The sequence below is a fragment of the Oncorhynchus clarkii genome, chromosome 21, assembly GCF_045791955.1.
Source record: "Oncorhynchus clarkii lewisi isolate Uvic-CL-2024 chromosome 21, UVic_Ocla_1.0, whole genome shotgun sequence".
Lineage (NCBI taxonomy): Eukaryota > Metazoa > Chordata > Actinopteri > Salmoniformes > Salmonidae > Oncorhynchus > Oncorhynchus clarkii.
The window spans coordinates 6526619-6544118 of NC_092167.1; the positions used below are offsets into that span (position 1 = coordinate 6526619).

The window sequence follows — 17500 nt, forward strand, 5'->3', positions numbered from 1 at the left end:
GTTCTCAGCCTGACGTACAGGGCCCGGATCCCCACCGCCACCAGCAGACAGAAGCCCATGCTGGGTATGTACAACAGCCGCTCGGCCACCACGAAGCCCACATAGAAGAAGAGGTTTGTGGCCGGGAGGAAGGGCAGCGAGAGTAGGCCCAGGGAGAAGACCACCACGTTCTCCGTGGCGGGGAGGGTGGCAAGGGAGGGGAGGGAGGGGTGGGTAGTCCGAGGGGAACATTGGTAGGTTTTGGTGAACCCATTCCCATTGAGGGTGGTTTTCCCATTGGTCTTTGGAGAGCCCTGCTCTGAGTTTATGTTGTGGTTGCCGTCTGGAGGATGGTAGCTGTGCCCATTGGTGAGGGCCTTCCCGTTCGCCAAGTGAGCTTTCCCATTGGTCTCCTTGGCCTTGGAGTCGGGGCTGCTACTGCTACGGAGGCCATACCAGGCCAGGAGAGTAAATCCAGCATAGAAGGCCACGGTGTGAAGGTTCCTCCAATCAGCAAAGGTCTTGATTAGCGGTAGAGCGTCCATGGACCAATCGAAGCTGAGCTGGACAGGGCATAGGAGGAGCCAGGCGTTGGCGGCGGGCAGGTAGAGGAAGGTCAGAGTTCGCGTGAGAAGGTGCGGCGAGTCGGCCGCCGGGTTGTCTGAGTTGGAGAAGTTGGGGGGCTTGTTACCCATCCAGTAGAGACGAGCAGCCAGGAGAAGCACGCCCCAGGAGATCAACACACTCAGACTCAGCAGTACAGTGGTGTTCCTCTTCTGTAGGAGAGAGAAAACATTATAGGAATGCTATGGGAACTACCCTGGGACTTGTGTGAAATGTTCAGGGAACTTTTAGAAAACTTTAGCATTCTGAAAACGTTCCTGCTCTCATTCTGGGAATGTATTGGTAACTAGAAATAGTTTATTGGGCTAATACTAAGTAAAGTCTATTAGACAAAGTAGTAGATATTTTATTTAACACAGAAGAATTTGGTGTTGGTTTATTTGGTGTGTATTCATATACATCAGTGCAAAATGTAGAATTTTGATTTAAATCTCGACCATGTGAAAGGTCGATGACCTCTATGATTTCACATCGTGAGGAATTTCTAGAATAGAACTGTTTAGAAATGAGGAATGAAATGGAAGGAATGTTTTTGCAAAAGCTGCCCAGGACACAAGCCGTTTTCATGTGCAATTGACACAGCCAAGCGCTCTGGGTATTATTGGCAAGTCCTCTGAAAAAAGTATCTACGACGGCCAGAAATAATATGGCTCTGTTGCTACACAAACACAGAAAGCATTTTTTGAGAAATTAAGCATTGATAGCACTGAGACTAAATGGGGGATATTAACACTTCACATTCATCAGAAAACATAATTGTGGGAATCTTTATCAAATGACCCTCCATGTCAGTGTCACCTCTATTCATATGTTTCAGTTTGATTTAATAGAATAATGCCCTAAAGGACAAGGATTCTTCTCATTTGACGGGTGGGATGAGAAATACTGGTAGGCTAGGTCAACTCCAGGTGAACATATGCTATTACTGCCCAATAAAGTAGCTGTGAAATGCAATGTCAATGTGTGTTAAACTCATACCTACATTAATTAATTCAAATATACATTTCAATTCATTCCTTTTAATTTAACCAGGCGTTTCCTGGTTAAATCAAGGTTAAATAAAAATGAACAAGCTGAGAAAACCACTACCTCACCATTCCCCGCGCACTCCTTTAGATCAATTGACCTCTAACATTTTGGAGCACTGGTGCCAGTGGAGTTTTTAACAGTTTCCTTTGCCCCTATAAAGACATGTCAAATAAACAGAACACCTACTATACGTGACCAATAGACCACGACACTGGACCCTACTACCAACTGCATACGATGACATCACGGGTGCACTGCGTTTCTCTCATTCTTATTCCGTTCATCCATCTTCCTGCAAAGTAATGCCTCTAAATTTGATATAGAACAGATCCGTCCATGTATTGTAGCATGGTGTCTTGTATGCCCAAATAGGCTATGTGTTTAGACTAGCTAAGTCCCTTGAGTGCAATTTGACTGCACAACTCAGGCCTTGGGTGGCTTCCGAAATGGCACCCTAGGGAATAGGGTGCCTTGTCAGATGCTGCCCTAGTGCATGCTGGGAGAAGTAGAGCGGGGAGGGCCTGATTCAGATTGTTGGCCCATTTCAGTAGAGTGGAGAGTGATGTTTAATCAGCTCAGAGCTCACTGTGTCGGTATGTAGATTCTGTTTACAGCTATAAGAGGATTAATGCCGTAGCATGATCAGCATCAGGTTCCTTATTAAACACCTTCCACTGGCCTGTCACCACGTTCAGCTTTCAGCTCCATCAGGGACCTTACTGTAGTTAGACCAGGACTAGTAACTTCAAAACTTCATTACTACTGCCAAATGTTACTAACCCATCCCCTCATGAACTTCTCAGAGGAAAATGGACTTTAAGAGAGATTGTTTGCTATTTTTACAGTTCCTAATGGCTTTATGAATACATATCTGGCATAGGAATTAAGACCTTTTTTGGCATGTTAGGCTCATAAAAATCTGGGAATTTTATTTTTTGATGAATAGATTAGAGCACTACTCAAATCAAAAAAGGCTGAAACAGAAAGCAGCCAGGGGACAACTGTTTGATAAGTAGAGAACTGTATGATAAGTAGAGAACTGTATGATAAGTAGAGAACTGTATGATAAGTAGAGAACTGTATGATAAGTAGAGAACTGTATGATAAGTAGAGAACTGTAGGATAAGTAGAGAACTGTATGATAAGTAGAGAACTGTATGATAAGTAGAGAACTGTATGATAAGTAGAGAACTGTATGATAAGTAGAGAACTGTATGATAAGTAGAGAACTGTATGATAAGTAGAGAACTGTATGATAAGTAGAGAACTGTATGATAAGTAGAGAACTGTATGATAAGTAGAGAACTGTATGATAAGTAGAGAACTGTATGATAAGTAGACAACTGTATGATAAGTAGAGAACTGTATGATAAGTAGAGAACTGTATGATAAGTAGAGAACTGTATGATAAGTAGAGAACTGTATGATAAGTAGAGAACTGTATGATAAGTAGAGAACTGTAGGATAAGTAGAGAACTGTATGATAAGTAGAGAACTGTATGATAAGTAGAGAACTGTATGATAAGTAGAGAACTGTAGGATAAGTAGAGAACTGTATGATAAGTAGAGAACTGTATGATAAGTAGAGAACTGTATGATAAGTAGAGAACTGTATGATAAGTAGAGAACTGTAGGATAAGTAGAGAACTGTATGATAAGTAGAGAACTGTATGATAAGTAGAGAACTGTATGATAAGTAGAGAACTGTATGATAAGTAGAGAACTGTATGATAAGTAGAGAACTGTATGATAAGTAGAGAACTGTATGATAAGTAGAGAACTGTATGATAAGTAGAGAACTGTATGATAAGTAGAGAACTGTATGATAAGTAGAGAACCGTATGATAAGTAGAGAACTGTATGATAAGTAGAGAACCGTATGATAAGTAGAGAACCGTATGATAAGTAGAGAACTGTATGATAAGTAGAGAACTGTATGATAAGTAGAGAACTGTATGATAAGTAGAGAACTGTATGATAAGTAGAGAACTGTATGATAAGTAGAGAACTGTATGATAAGTAGAGAACTGTATGATAAGTAGAGAACTGTATGATAAGTAGAGAACTGTATGATAAGTAGAGAACTGTATGATAAGTAGAGAACTGTATGATAAGTAGAGAACTGTATGATAAGTAGAGAACTGTATGATAAGTAGAGAACTGTATGATAAGTAGAGAACTGTATGATAAGTAGAGAACTGTATGATAAGTAGAGAACTGTAGGATAAGTAGAGAACTGTATGATAAGTAGAGAACTGTATGATAAGTAGAGAACTGTATGATAAGTAGAGAACTGTATGATAAGTAGAGAACCGTATGATAAGTAGAGAACTGTATGATAAGTAGAGAACTGTATGATAAGTAGAGAACTGTATGATAAGTAGAGAACCGTATGATAAGTAGAGAACTGTATGATAAGTAGAGAACTGTATGATAAGTAGAGAACTGTATGATAAGTAGAGAACTGTATGATAAGTAGAGAACTGTATGATAAGTAGAGAACTGTAGGATAAGTAGAGAACTGTATGATAAGTAGAGAACTGTATGATAAGTAGAGAACTGTCTGATAAGTAGAGAACTGTATGATAAGTAGAGAACTGTATGATAAGTAGAGAACCGTATGATAAGTAGAGAACCGTATGATAAGTAGAGAACTGTATGATAAGTAGAGAACTGTATGATAAGTAGAGAACTGTATGATAAGTAGAGAACTGTATGATAAGTAGAGAACTGTATGATAAGTAGAGAACTGTATGATAAGTAGAGAATAGCGCAAATATTATTTCACTTTGTTTTACAGGGTCACACTCCTGGGCCCATATTCAGAGTAGGAGTGCTGATCAGTTTAGTCTTTTATATCATAATGAATACGATTATATGGACACGGAGGAGCCTGATCCTAGATCAGCACTCTGACTCATACCTTGTGAATACGGACAGGTCAGCAACACTTTAAAGTTTAGAGTTACGTTGCTATGGTTACAGAAGGTTGTACGGTCACATCCTTGACCCCCCCCCCCCCCCCCCCCCCCCCAATTCTGGCTAATTAAATCACATCTGTCTAGACTTAGGGGTCACCGCAGTCCGGAAGAGAGAGGCTGCAGCTGTGAAAGGAATGTATTGACACATATACCAGTTGAACAGAACATATTGCTCTCTCTCAGGAGAAAGTTGGGGAAACAATTTACTTCAAGCCTGCAGGTATAACGCATTATGATGCAGTCTGAATGCATTTGAAGACTTGTCATAAGCATGTATGGCCCTTATGATGTATTGTGATCTCATAATCCAGTTTATCATAATCCGTTGGTCTGATGGTCTAAAGAAGAAATGTAATTCATTTGGATGAATCTGTATGGATGCTTTTAAAATATAATATAGGCTTCCTACTGTCCACACAGAGACCAGGGAGTCTTCTTTTCTCCCTACTGTACAGTACAGACAGAGAGTGTGGCTTCCATCCACACACCAGCCTCCAGTGAACTCTGGCTGAACCTGTGGGGGTGGCATGAGAGCTGTGTGTGTGTGTGTCTGTGTGTGTAAGTGTTTTCATCACAATCTCACCAGGCCTTTGAACATTTCAGGCTGTTTCGCAATTACAGACCTAATTTACTCCCTACTTTAAATTAGGTTACAAAGTAAATATAAAATCATCTCAGAGCACCACAGAGATGAGTAGATTGAGTAAGAGTGTTATCCCCAGCATGACATAGGCAGCCAGGCAGCTGCACAGCCTAGGTCTCTAGTGCTCATCCTCTTTTCACACTCCTAAACCGCACCGAGCCATGCCGAGCCGAGCCATGCCGAGCTGAGCTCTACTGCACTGGCCTGGTCACGCATCTACCATAGTTACGGTTGTCACGCTGCAAAGGTCAATGTGGACAGAAAGGATCAGAGCCAGAACAGTATGACTCCGGTTGGCACGGCAGTATGAAAATGGTTAGTCTCATTGCCAAAGAATGATGTTGTACAGTTTAAACCTGATGGATTATTTCTCAAACAATGTCAATGTGTTCCTAACTGTAAACAGAGAAAATCCTCTTTAAAAGTGTCAGTAGCCTACAGTTCAGCTGGAAGTAACGTACACTCAGTATATCAAATCAGATATATTCATAAGCACATAAACATAGCCCCAGTTAACTCTCAACAGAGAGCTCAGAGAGAAACTATTTTCAAATAGTCCTGCTCAGCGAAGGTTATGACCATACTAGTGCGTACGAGTTTTTGAAACCTGCATTTCCAATTACCCTTAAATTAGGACTAAGGAGTTTATTAGGATTGACTTGTCCTGGACAATAGACATGCTTCATTTGCTGGGCCTTCACTTCAGAACTGAGAGTGTGAGACAATTTTATCTCTCTGAGGAGGAGAAGATTTCCTTTGAGATGAGGTACATGTGACTGTGAGATAAACCAATTACAGAAAATCTGTGTTTTCAGTCTTCTCTTTCTGTGGAAACATATCAAATATGACCGGGGAGATTTGAAGATTTTTGGGCTGAAGGGAGTAAGAAAATCAGAGGGAAGAATTGTATATTGATTTCTGAACCAGAAAGCAGACACACAAAGGAAGAGGCTATGTATTTTTACACAGAGGAGATGAGGTTATTGATGGGATCGTCTTGCTCTTCTTGTCTGGGGAAAATGCTGTATGAAAAATTAAATCTGGCTCCATTTCACCTTCCAGTAGGTTTCCTCTCCCAATTCCCCAATCTTGCCTTAATTAACTTGAAGATCAATCTTGGACTCAAAAGGCCAAAGCCGCGGTCTGTCGACGTTGATGGCGATTCCACAATCAGGGTAAATTGAGACAAAATGGTCTCTCAATTTTCCTTAAATTCTGAGTGAGAGTCTGAAACTCCACCAAATTCCTCTAAAGCACTATAAAAATAAACTCACCTGCTTACTTTTCTGCACTTTTTTCTATTACGAACTTCAACCTTTCTCTGTGTATCATTCTATTTCACAACTCATCTGGCTATTCTGTGAAAAATGACTTTACAAAAATAACTTTACAAATAACATTTGACTTAATTTTATGTGGATTGATTTGATGTGATTGGATTCTAGAGGTACAGTCAAAGTCACCCAGGGCAATGCTAGGATCATTGATGATTTATCTGTTTGAGTTAGAGTTACTTTATTTCCAGCGTCAGAGCAGCTCTCTCATTGGAGCTCATAAGATCTGTGGCTGGTTAAAAGAGCCAGAATAATCCCCTACAGCATGTCAAAGCTGCAGTCCCACTCGGGCAAAGGCTTTCATCTAAACCCTGCGCTCTCCACAGATCTCACACACTGTGGATTATTACTGCTCTCTTCACTACATAAGACCTCTCTGCTTTCCATCCGCATGGGCACTGTCCATCCCTCTCCCTTTCTCGCTCTCCCTCCATCTCCCTCCCTCTCTCTCTCCGTGTCTCTCTCTCTCTCTCTCTCTCTCTCTCTCTCCGTGTCTCTCTCTCTGTCTCTCTCTCTCTCTCTTTCCCTCTCCCTCTGTCCCTCTCTCTCCCTGTCTCTCTCTCTCCCTCTCCCTCTGTCCCCCCCTCTCCCTGTCTCTCTCTCCCTCTCTCCCTATCTCTCTTTTAAAACGACATGGTGACCAGCCCATTCTTATCTCCTCATTGTGTTTGTCATTCATCATTAGCCATGTTCAAACATTGTCCTCTACTGCGTGTGGTCCTCTAATACCCAACGTACTGTTATTAGTGTCTGTTGGCGCTGTTCAAGACGTGTTTGAAGACACAGCGGGATTAGGTTGACATTAGTTGACTCCCATAAAGCTGCCTGTGGACTGACAGAAAGCAGCAGGGGGAAAGAGCCTATGGACTTCCTCTATAAAGTCATGTCCCGTTTACACTCCTCATCCTCCTCATAAATCCTCCTTGTATATGAGCCTTGGTTGGGCCTTCTTGGACCATACGATTTTAGTTAGAGTTAAAACAGTAACATTGGGTATGATATCCAGGCCACTGTTGCACTCCTATCCCTAGCCAGATGCTTACAATGCTTGACATGGCAGCGCTGCCACTATATCTGGGTGTAGGATGAAGTTGTCCCTCGTTTCTCCACTACTCAGAGACTGTTAAGATGGCGCTGAAGAGGATGGCTGACGTTTTACATGCCTGCAACTAATTTTGCTTTTTTTTTATTTTTTAAATTGCGTTGTTTGTAACTTATTTTTTTAAACTTATTTTGTACATAATGTTGCTGCTTCCGTCTCTTATTCCCGAAAATAACTTCTGGACATCAGAACCGGGATTACTCTCCCGGGAACAGGCCCAGATCCCCGTCATTTGCGTGAAGAAAATACTCTGATGGCACAGGCCCAGATCCCCGTCATTTGCGTGAAGAAAATACGGAGGAAAAAAGGACGCAGATCGGGCTGCCTTTTGAGAATCTGTTGGCAAGCAAGTAAACTCCCACTGCCATCAATTCTACTTGCTAACATGCAATCATTGGAAAATAAAATTGATGACCTATGATTAAGATTATCCTACCCGTATGGCGCAGTGGTTCAGGGCGCTGTACTGCAGCGCCAGCTGTGCCATCAGAGTCCCGAGGTCCGTGGGGTGACGCACAATTGGCCTAGCGTCGTCCGGGTTAGGGAGGGATTGGTCGGTAGGGATGTCCTTGTCTCCCTCCTGTGGCGGGCCGGGCGCAGTGTGCGCTAACCAAGGTTGCCAGGTGCACGGTGTAGCCTCCGACACATTGGTGCGGCTGGCTTCCGGGTTGGATGCGCGCTGTGTTAAGAAGCAGTGCGGCTGGTTGGGTTGTGTATCGGAGGACGCATGACTTTCAACCTTCGTCTCTCCCGAGCCCGTACGGGAGTTGTAGCGATGAGACAAGATAGTAGCTACTACAACAATTGGATACCACGAAATTGGGGAGAAAAAGGGGTAAAAAAAAAAATTTAAACAACAAAAAAACAGGACATTAAGAACTGTAATATCTTATGTTTCACTGAGACGTGGCTGAGCGATGACACGGATTTTAAATGCACCAGCAGAACAGAGAATATACGTCTGGTAAGACGAGTGGTGGGAGTGTGTGTCTTTTTGTCAATAACAGCTGGTGCGCAATGTCTAATATCAAAGAAGTCTCGAGGTATTACTTGCCTGAGGTAGAGTCTCATCTATATTATTCGTAGCCGTCTATTTACCACCACAGACCGATGCTGGCACTAAGACCGCACTCAACCAACTCTATAAGGCCAACTCTATAAGCAAACTAGAAAATGCTCACCCAGAAGCGGCGCTCCTAGTGGCCGGGGACTTTAATGCAGGGAAACTTAAATCAGTTTTCAGAAACTTAAATAAAAATTTTACCAGCATGTCACATGTGCAACCAGAGGAGGAAAAAAAACTCTAGACCACCTTTACTCCAAGCTTACAAGCAAAAACTAAAGCAGGAAGTACCAGTGACTCGCTCAATATGAAAGTGGTCAGATGACGCTACAGGATTGTTTTGCTAGCACTGACTGGAATATGTTCACAGATTCATCCAATGGCATTGAGGAGTATACCACCTCAGTCATCGGCTTCATCAATAAGTGCATCGACGACATTGTCCCCACAGTGACCGTACATACAGTTGAAGTCGGAAGTTTACATACACCTTAGCCAACTACATTTAAACTCAGTTTTTCACAATTCCTAATTCCTTGTAAAAAGACCTTGTCTTAGGTCAGTTAGGATCACCACTTTATTTTAAGAATGTGAAATGTCAGAATAATAGTAGAGAGAATGATTTATTTCAGCCTTTATTTCTTTCATCACATTCCCAGTGGGTCAGACGTTACATACACTCAATTAGTGTTTGGTAGCATTGCCTTTAAATTGTTTAACTTGCGTCAAACGTTTCAGATAGCCTTCCACAAGCTTCCCACAGTAAGTTGGGTGAATTTTGGCCCATTCCCCCTGACAGAGCTGGTGGAACTGAGTCAGGTTTGTAGACCTCCTTACTAGCACACGCTTTTTCAGTTCTGCCCACAAATGTTTTATAGAGTTGAGGTCAGGGCTTTGTGATGGCCACTCCAATATCTTGACTCTGTTGTCCTTAAGCCATTTTGCCACAACTTTGGAAGTATGCTTGGGGTCATTGTCCATTTGGAAAACGCATTTGAGACCAAGCTTTAACTTCCTGACTGATGTCTTGAGATGTTGCTTCAATATATCCACCTAGTTTTCCACCTCATGATGCCATCTATTTTGTGAAGTGCACCAGTCCCTCCTGCAGCAAAGCACCCCCAAAACATGATGCTGCCACCCCCGTGCTTCACGGTTGGGATGGTGTTCTTCGGCTTGCAAGCCTCCCACTTTTCCTCCAAACATAGCGATGGTCATTATGGCCAAACAGTTCTATTTTTGTTTCATCAGACCAGGGGACATTTACTGTGGATATAGATACTTTTGTACCAGTTTCCTCCAGCATCTTCACAAGGTCCTTTGCGGTTGTTCTGGGATTGATTTGCACTTTTCGCACCAAAGTACGTTCATCTCTAGGAGACAGAACGCGTCTCCTTCCTGAGCGGTATGACAGCTGCGTGGTCCCATGGTGTTTATACTTGCATACTATTGTTTATACAGATGAATGTGAACCTTCAGGCATTTGGAAATTACTCCCAAGGATGAACCAGACTTGTGGAGGTTTACAATTTTTTTTCTGAGGCACCACCTCTTTGCTTGACATGATGGGAAAATCAAAAGAAATGAGCCAAGACCTCCACAAGTCTGGACTCAATCTCAATCTCAATCGCACTCCACACTGCCCTTTCCCACCTGGACAAAAGGAATACCTATGTGAGAATGCTGTTCATTGACTACAGCTCAGCGTTCAACACCATAGTACCTACAAAGCTCATCACTAAGCTATGGACCCTGGGACTAAACACCTCCCTCTGCAACTGGATCCTGGACTTCCTGACGGGCCGCCCCCAGGTGGTAAGGGTAGGCAACAACCCATCTGCCACCCTCATCCTCAACACTGGGGCCCCTCCTGTACTACCTGTTCACCCACGACTGCGTAAAGACAGTCGTAAAGAGGGCACGACAAAACATTTTCCCCCTCAGGAGACTGAAAAGATTTGGCATGGGTCCCCAGATCCTCAAAATGTTCTACAGCTGCACCATCGAGAGCATCCTGACCGGTTGCATCACCGCCTGGTATGGCAACTGCTCGGCATCTGACCGTAAGGCGCTACAGAGGGTAGTGCGTACTGCCCAGTGCATCACTGGGGCCAAGCTTCCTGCCATCCAGGACCTATATAATAGGCTGTATCAGAGGAAAGCCCATAAAATTGTCAGAGACTACAGTCACCCAAGACATAGACTGTTTTCTCTGCTACCACACGGCAAGCGGTACCGGAGCACCAAGTCTAGGACCAAAAGGCTCCTTAACAGCTTCTACCCCCAAGCCATAAGACTGCTGAACAATTAATCAAATGGCCACCGGAGTATTACATCGACCCTCCCAACCCTCCATTTGTTTTGTACACTGCTGCTACTCACTGCTGTTTATTTATTTATTTTATTTATTTTTATTTTATTTTACCTTTATTTAACCAGGTAGGCAAGTTGAGAACAAGTTCTCATTTACAATTGCGACCTGGCCAAGATAAAGCAAAGCAGTTCGACAGATACAACAACACAGAGTTACACATGGAGTAAAACAAACATACAGTCAATAATAAAGTATAAACAAGTCTATATACAATGTGAGCAAATGAGGTGAGAAGGGAGGTAAAGGCAAAAAAGGCCTTGGTGGCAAGGTAAATACAATATAGCAAGTAAAACACTGGAATGGTAGTTTTGCAATGGAGGAATGTGCAAAGTAGAAATAAAAATAATGGGGTGCAAAGGAGCAAAATAAATAAATAAATTAAATACAGTTGGGAAAGAGGTAGTTGATAGGGCTAAATTATAGGTGGGCTATGTACAGGTGCAGTAATCTGTGAGCTGCTCTGACAGTTGGTGCTTAAAGCTAGTGAGGGAGATAAGTGTTTCCAGTTTCAGAGATTTTTGTAGTTCGTTCCAGTCATTGGCAGCAGAGAACTGGAAAGAGAGGCGGCCAAAGAAAGAATTGGTTTTGGGGGTGACTAGAGAGATATACCTGCTGGAGCGTGTGCTACAGGTGGGAGATGCTATGGTGACCAGCGAGCTGAGATAAGGGGGGACTTTACCTAGCAGGGTCTTGTAGATGACATGGAGCCAGTGGGTTTGGCGACGAGTATGAAGCGAGGGCCAGCCAACGAGAGCGTACAGGTCGCAATGGTGGGTAGTATATGGGGCTTTGGTGACAAAACGGATTGCACTGTGATAGACTGCATCCAATTTGTTGAGTAGGGTATTGGAGGCTATTTTGTAAATGACATCGCCAAAGTCGAGGATTGGTAGGATGGTCAGTTTTACAAGGGTATGTTTGGCAGCATGAGTGAAGGATGCTTTGTTGCGAAATAGGAAGCCAATTCTAGATTTAACTTTGGATTGGAGATGTTTGATATGGGTCTGGAAGGAGAGTTTACAGTCTAACCAGACACCTAAGTATTTGTAGTTGTCCACGTATTCTAAGTCAGAGCCGTCCAGAGTAGTGATGTTGGACAGGCGGGTAGGTGCAGGTAGCGATCGGTTGAAGAGCATGCATTTAGTTTTACTTGTATTTAAGAGCAATTGGAGGCCACGGAAGGAGAGTTGTATGGCATTGAAGCTTGCCTGGAGGGTTGTTAACACAGTGTCCAAAGAAGGGCCGGAAGTATACAGAATGGTGTCGTCTGCGTAGAGGTGGATCAGAGACTCACCAGCAGCAAGAGCGACCTCATTGATGTATACAGAGAAGAGAGTCGGTCCAAGAATTGAACCCTGTGGCACCCCCATAGAGACTGCCAGAGGTCCGGACAACAGACCCTCCGATTTGACACACTGAACTCTATCAGAGAAGTAGTTGGTGAACCATGCGAGGCAATCATTTGAGAAACCAAGGCTGTTGAGTCTGCCGATGAGGATGTGGTGATTGACAGAGTCGAAAGCCTTGGCCAGATCAATGAATACGGCTGCACAGTAATGTTTCTTATCGATGGCGGTTAAGATATCGTTTAGGACCTTGAGCGTGGCTGAGGTGCACCCATGACCAGCTCTGAAACCAGATTGCATAGCAGAGAAGGTATGGTGAGATTCAAAATGGTCGGTAATCTGTTTGTTGACTTGGCTTTCGAAGACCTTAGAAAGGCATGGTAGGATAGATATAGGTCTGTAGCAGTTTGGGTCAAGAGTGTCCCCCCCTTTGAAGAGGGGGATGACCGCAGCTGCTTTCCAATCTATGGGAATCTCAGACGACACGAAAGAGAGGTTGAACAGGCTAGTAATAGGGGTGGCAACAATTTCGGCAGATAATTTTAGAAAGAAAGGGTCCAGATTGTCTAGCCCGGCTGATTTGTAGGGGTCCAGATTTTGCAGCTCTTTCAGAACATCAGCTGAATGGATTTGGGAGAAGGAGAAATGGGGAAGGCTTGGGCGAGTTGCTGTTGGGGGTGCAGTGCTGTTGACAGGGGTAGGAGTAGCCAGGTGGAAAGCATGGCCAGCAGTAGAAAAATGCTTATTGAAATGTTCAATTATGGTGGATTTATCAGTGGTGACAGTGTTTCCTATCTTCAGTGCAGTGGGCAGCTGGGAGGAGGTGTTCTTATTCTCCATGGACTTTACAGTGTCCCAGAACTTTTTTGAGTTAGTGTTGCAAGAAGCAAATTTCTGCTTGAAAAAGCTAGCCTTGGCTTTTCTAACTGCCTGTGTATAATGGTTTCTAGCTTCCCTGAACAGCTGCATATCACGGGGGCTGTTCGATGCTAATGCAGAACGCCATAGGATGTTTTTGTGTTGGTTAAGGGCAGTCAGGTCTGGGGAGAACCAAGGGCTATATCTGTTCCTGGTTCTAAATTTCTTGAATGGGGCATGTTTATTTAAGATGGTTAGGAAGGCATTTTAAAAAAATATCCAGGCATCCTCTACTGACGGGATGAGGTCAATATCCTTCCAGGATACCCCGGCCAGGTCGATTAGAAAGGCCTGCTCGCTGAAGTGTTTCAGGGAGCGTTTTACAGTGATGAGAGGAGGTCGTTTGACCGCTGACCCATTACGGATGCAGGCAATGAGGCATTGATCGCTGAGATCTTGGTTGAAGACAGCAGAGGTGTATTTAGAGGGGAAGTTGGTTAGAATGATATCTATGAGGGTGCCCGTGTTTAAGGCTTTGGGGAGGTACCTGGTAGGTTCATTGATAATTTGTGTGAGATTGAGGGCATCAAGTTTAGATTGTAGGATGGCTGGGGTGTTAAGCATGTTCCAGTTTAGGTCGCCTAGCAGCACAAGCTCTGAAGATAGATGGGGGGCAATCAGTTCACATATGGTGTCCAGAGCACAGCTGGGGGCAGAGGGTGGTCTATAGCAGGCGGCAACGGTGAGAGACTTGTTTTTAGAGAGGTGGATTTTTAAAAGTAGAAGTTCAAATTGTTTGGGTACAGACCTGGATAGTAGGACAGAACTCTGCAGGCTATCTTTGCAGTAGATTGCAACACCGCCCCCTTTGGCAGTTCTATCTTGTCTGAAAATGTTGTAGTTTGGAATTAAAATGTCTGAATTTTTGGTGGTCTTCCTAAGCCAGGATTCAGACACAGCTAGAACATCCGGGTTGGCAGAGTGTGCTAAAGCAGTGAATAGAACAAACTTAGGGAGGAGGCTTCTAATGTTAACATGCATGAAACCAAGGCTATTACGGTTACAGAAGTCGTCAAAAGAGAGCGCCTGGGGAATAGGAGTGGAGCTAGGCACTGCAGGGCCTGGATTCACCTCTACATCGCCAGAGGAACATAGGAGGAGTAGAATAAGGGTGCGGCTAAAAGCAATAAGAATTGGTCGTCTAGAACGTCTGGAACAGAGAGTAAAAGGAGGTTTCTGGGGGCGATAAAATAGCATCAAGGTATAATGTACAGACAAAGGTAAGGTAGGATGTGAATACAGTGGAGGTAAACCTAGGTATTGAGTGATGAAGAGAGAGATATTGTCTCTAGAAACATCATTGAAACCAGGAGATGTCATTGCATGTGTGGGTGGTGGAACTAATAGGTTGGATAAGGTATAGTGAGCAGGACTAGAGGCTCTACAGTGAAATAAGCCAATAAACATTAACCAGAACAGCAATGGACAAGACATATTGACATTAAGGAGAGGCATGCTTAGTCGAGTGATCAAAAGGGTCCAGTGAGTGGAGAGGTTGGTTGAGGGTCACGGCGATTTAGACAGCTAGCCAGGCCAACCGGTAGCAAGCTAGCATAGGATGGAGTCTGTTGTTAGCCACCTCTTGCGTTCGGTCAGTAGATTAGTGGGGTTCCGTGAGGTAGAGGGGATTAATCCAAATCACACAACAACAACAAAAATAAGAACAATAGATATAGTTATAGAGGCCCGAGAAGAAAACATAATAATAATAAAAATAAATAAATTGTCCGATTGTCTATTCAGATAGCAGCCGGTAAGACAGCTAACGGTTAGCGGGCCGCAGATGGGCGTTCAGGTAACGTCGCGACAGAGGAGCCAGCCGGATCTCATTCAGGTAGATAACGTCGGCAGTCCAGTTGTGAAGGCCCGGTGGGGCTCCGCGTAGGCAGTGAAACGGGTCCAGATAGGTGACTGCAGCCCAGGAGTGAATGATGGAACTCAGGAGTGATTGACGGAGCTGGCTAGCACCGGAACAATCGATGTTTGCTCCGGAATCGACGAAAGCCGACTGTCACACGGATAGCAGCTAGCTAGCTGTGAGATCCGGGTATGAATGTCCAGAGAGCAGTTGAAATCCAGGGACATGGAGAGAAAAATTGGTCCGGTATGTTCCGTTCCGAGCCGCGCTGCGCCGTACAAAACTGGCGATAGATTTTCGATGGATTTTCGAGCTAAAGGATAGCTGATGACCACAAACCGTGGTTAGCTGAATACTAACGATTTGCCAGTAAAGAAGCTAACTAGCTTCTGATTAGCTTCTGGATTAGCTTCTGGGCTAGCTCCTGGCTAGCTTCTGGCTAGTTTCTGGCTAGCTTCTTGGAGTTTCTGGCTAGCTTCTTGGAGGATTACAGATCTGAGGTAAATAATACTTTTTTATAAATATAAATTGGTGAGGCTGGTTGCAGGAGAGTGTTTAGAAGATGAGTTGATGGAAAATAAAAATAAAATGTATGTGAAAAAAGTTGTAAATATATATAATATATACAGGACACGACAAGACGAGGACAAAAGACGTCTGAACTGCTATGCGATCTTGGAGTTTATTATCAATGCATAGTCACTTCACCCCTACCTACATGTACAAATGACCTCTAACCTGTACCCCCGCACACTGACTCGGTACTGGTACCCCCTGTATATAGTCTCGTTATTGTGTTACTTTTTATTATTTTTTACCTTAGTTTATTTGGTAAATATTTTCTTAACTCTTCTTGAACTGCACTGTTGGTTAAGGGCTTGTAAGTAAGCATTTCACGGTAAGGTCTACACTTGTTGTATTCAACGCATGTGACAAAAAAAGTTTGATTTGATTTGAACGGGATCTTAATTAAGCACTTACAAATTCATAACATATTGTACGAATTGTAATTCGTAACATATCATATGGAATGGATGACGTTCTACACAATTGTGTACCATTTTTAGGGGACTTACTTTCAAAGCTACTGGCAGAAATGATACAAAACTTTTGTAGCATCACTTTAAGGTAAGGATTGGGGGAGAAAGCTGATCCTAGATCTGTACCGAGGGGAAACTTCACCCGGAGTATCACCTCTGTGTTGATGCAGTCCATGGGCCAATGCTTTTGATGGAACTCTGATGTCATCAACCAGGGACATCCAGGCCATTTACACTTCTCTTAACACGTTGGGCCTTTGGTCCTGACTAGGTACATTCCCCCAGTTAATCAGACAGGACTAGGGTCCGGCCTTCAGTGGCTGACTTTGATGAAGGGACCTTATTACTGAATACCACTCACTATAAAGGCTGAAGTGGCACTAACACGGGGACACATAATGGGACAGGTCATAGGTTCACATCCCCCACTGGGATGGAGGGACCTCTGGACCACCCTGCTTCTCTCTGGGATTGCTGTCTATAGAGAAATAGAGAGGCTGAACCAGTGTTGTCAGGCAACTAAAGGGAAGCCAAACATTATCCATCACTTTACTTCAGATATGACACTTTGTTAGACCTACTAGCCAGCAGATAGATTGTTAGACCTACTAGCCAGCAGATAGATTGTTAGACCTACTAGCCAGCAGATAGATTGTTAGACCTACTAGCCAGCAGATAGATTGTTAGACCTACTAGCCAGCAGATAGATTGTTAGACCTACTAGCAAGCAGATAGATTGTTAGACCTACTAGCCAGCAGATAGATTGTTAGACCTACTAGCCAGCAGATAGATTGTTAGACCTACTAGCCAGCAGATAGATTGTTAGACCTACTAGCCAGCAGATAGATTGTTAGACCTACTAGCCAGCAGATAGATTGTTAGACCTACTAGCCAGCAGATAGATTGTTAGACCTACTAGCCAGCAGATAGATTGTTAGACCTACTAGCCAGCAGATAGATTGTTAGATCTACTAGCCAGCCGATAGATTGTTAGACCTACTAGCCAGCAGATAGATTGTTAGACCTACTAGCCAGCAGATAGATTGTTAGACCTACTAGCCAGCAGATAGATTGTTAGACCTACTAGCCAGTAGATAGATTGTTACATTACATTAACTGATGACACACTGCTCTTTCATGCACATTGTTGTAGTTGTAGAAACAAGTAGCCTTCCCCACTTCTGTAGACATGCCACTAAATACAGAAC

The 17500-nt window shown here is 43.5% G+C and overlaps 1 protein-coding gene across 1 annotated transcript in view; it reads right to left on the reverse strand.

The window, feature by feature from the left end:
* LOC139379283 (protein O-mannosyl-transferase TMTC2-like) overlaps window positions 1-17500 on the reverse strand; it is a 59531-nt gene that overhangs the window by 34733 nt on the left and 7298 nt on the right. Inside the window, exon 2 of the mRNA XM_071122085.1 lies at window positions 1-755. This exon is cut by the window's left edge and continues 140 nt beyond it. Within this exon, the coding sequence (XP_070978186.1) occupies window positions 1-755 (755 nt within the window). The remainder of the gene's footprint in view (window positions 756-17500) is intronic.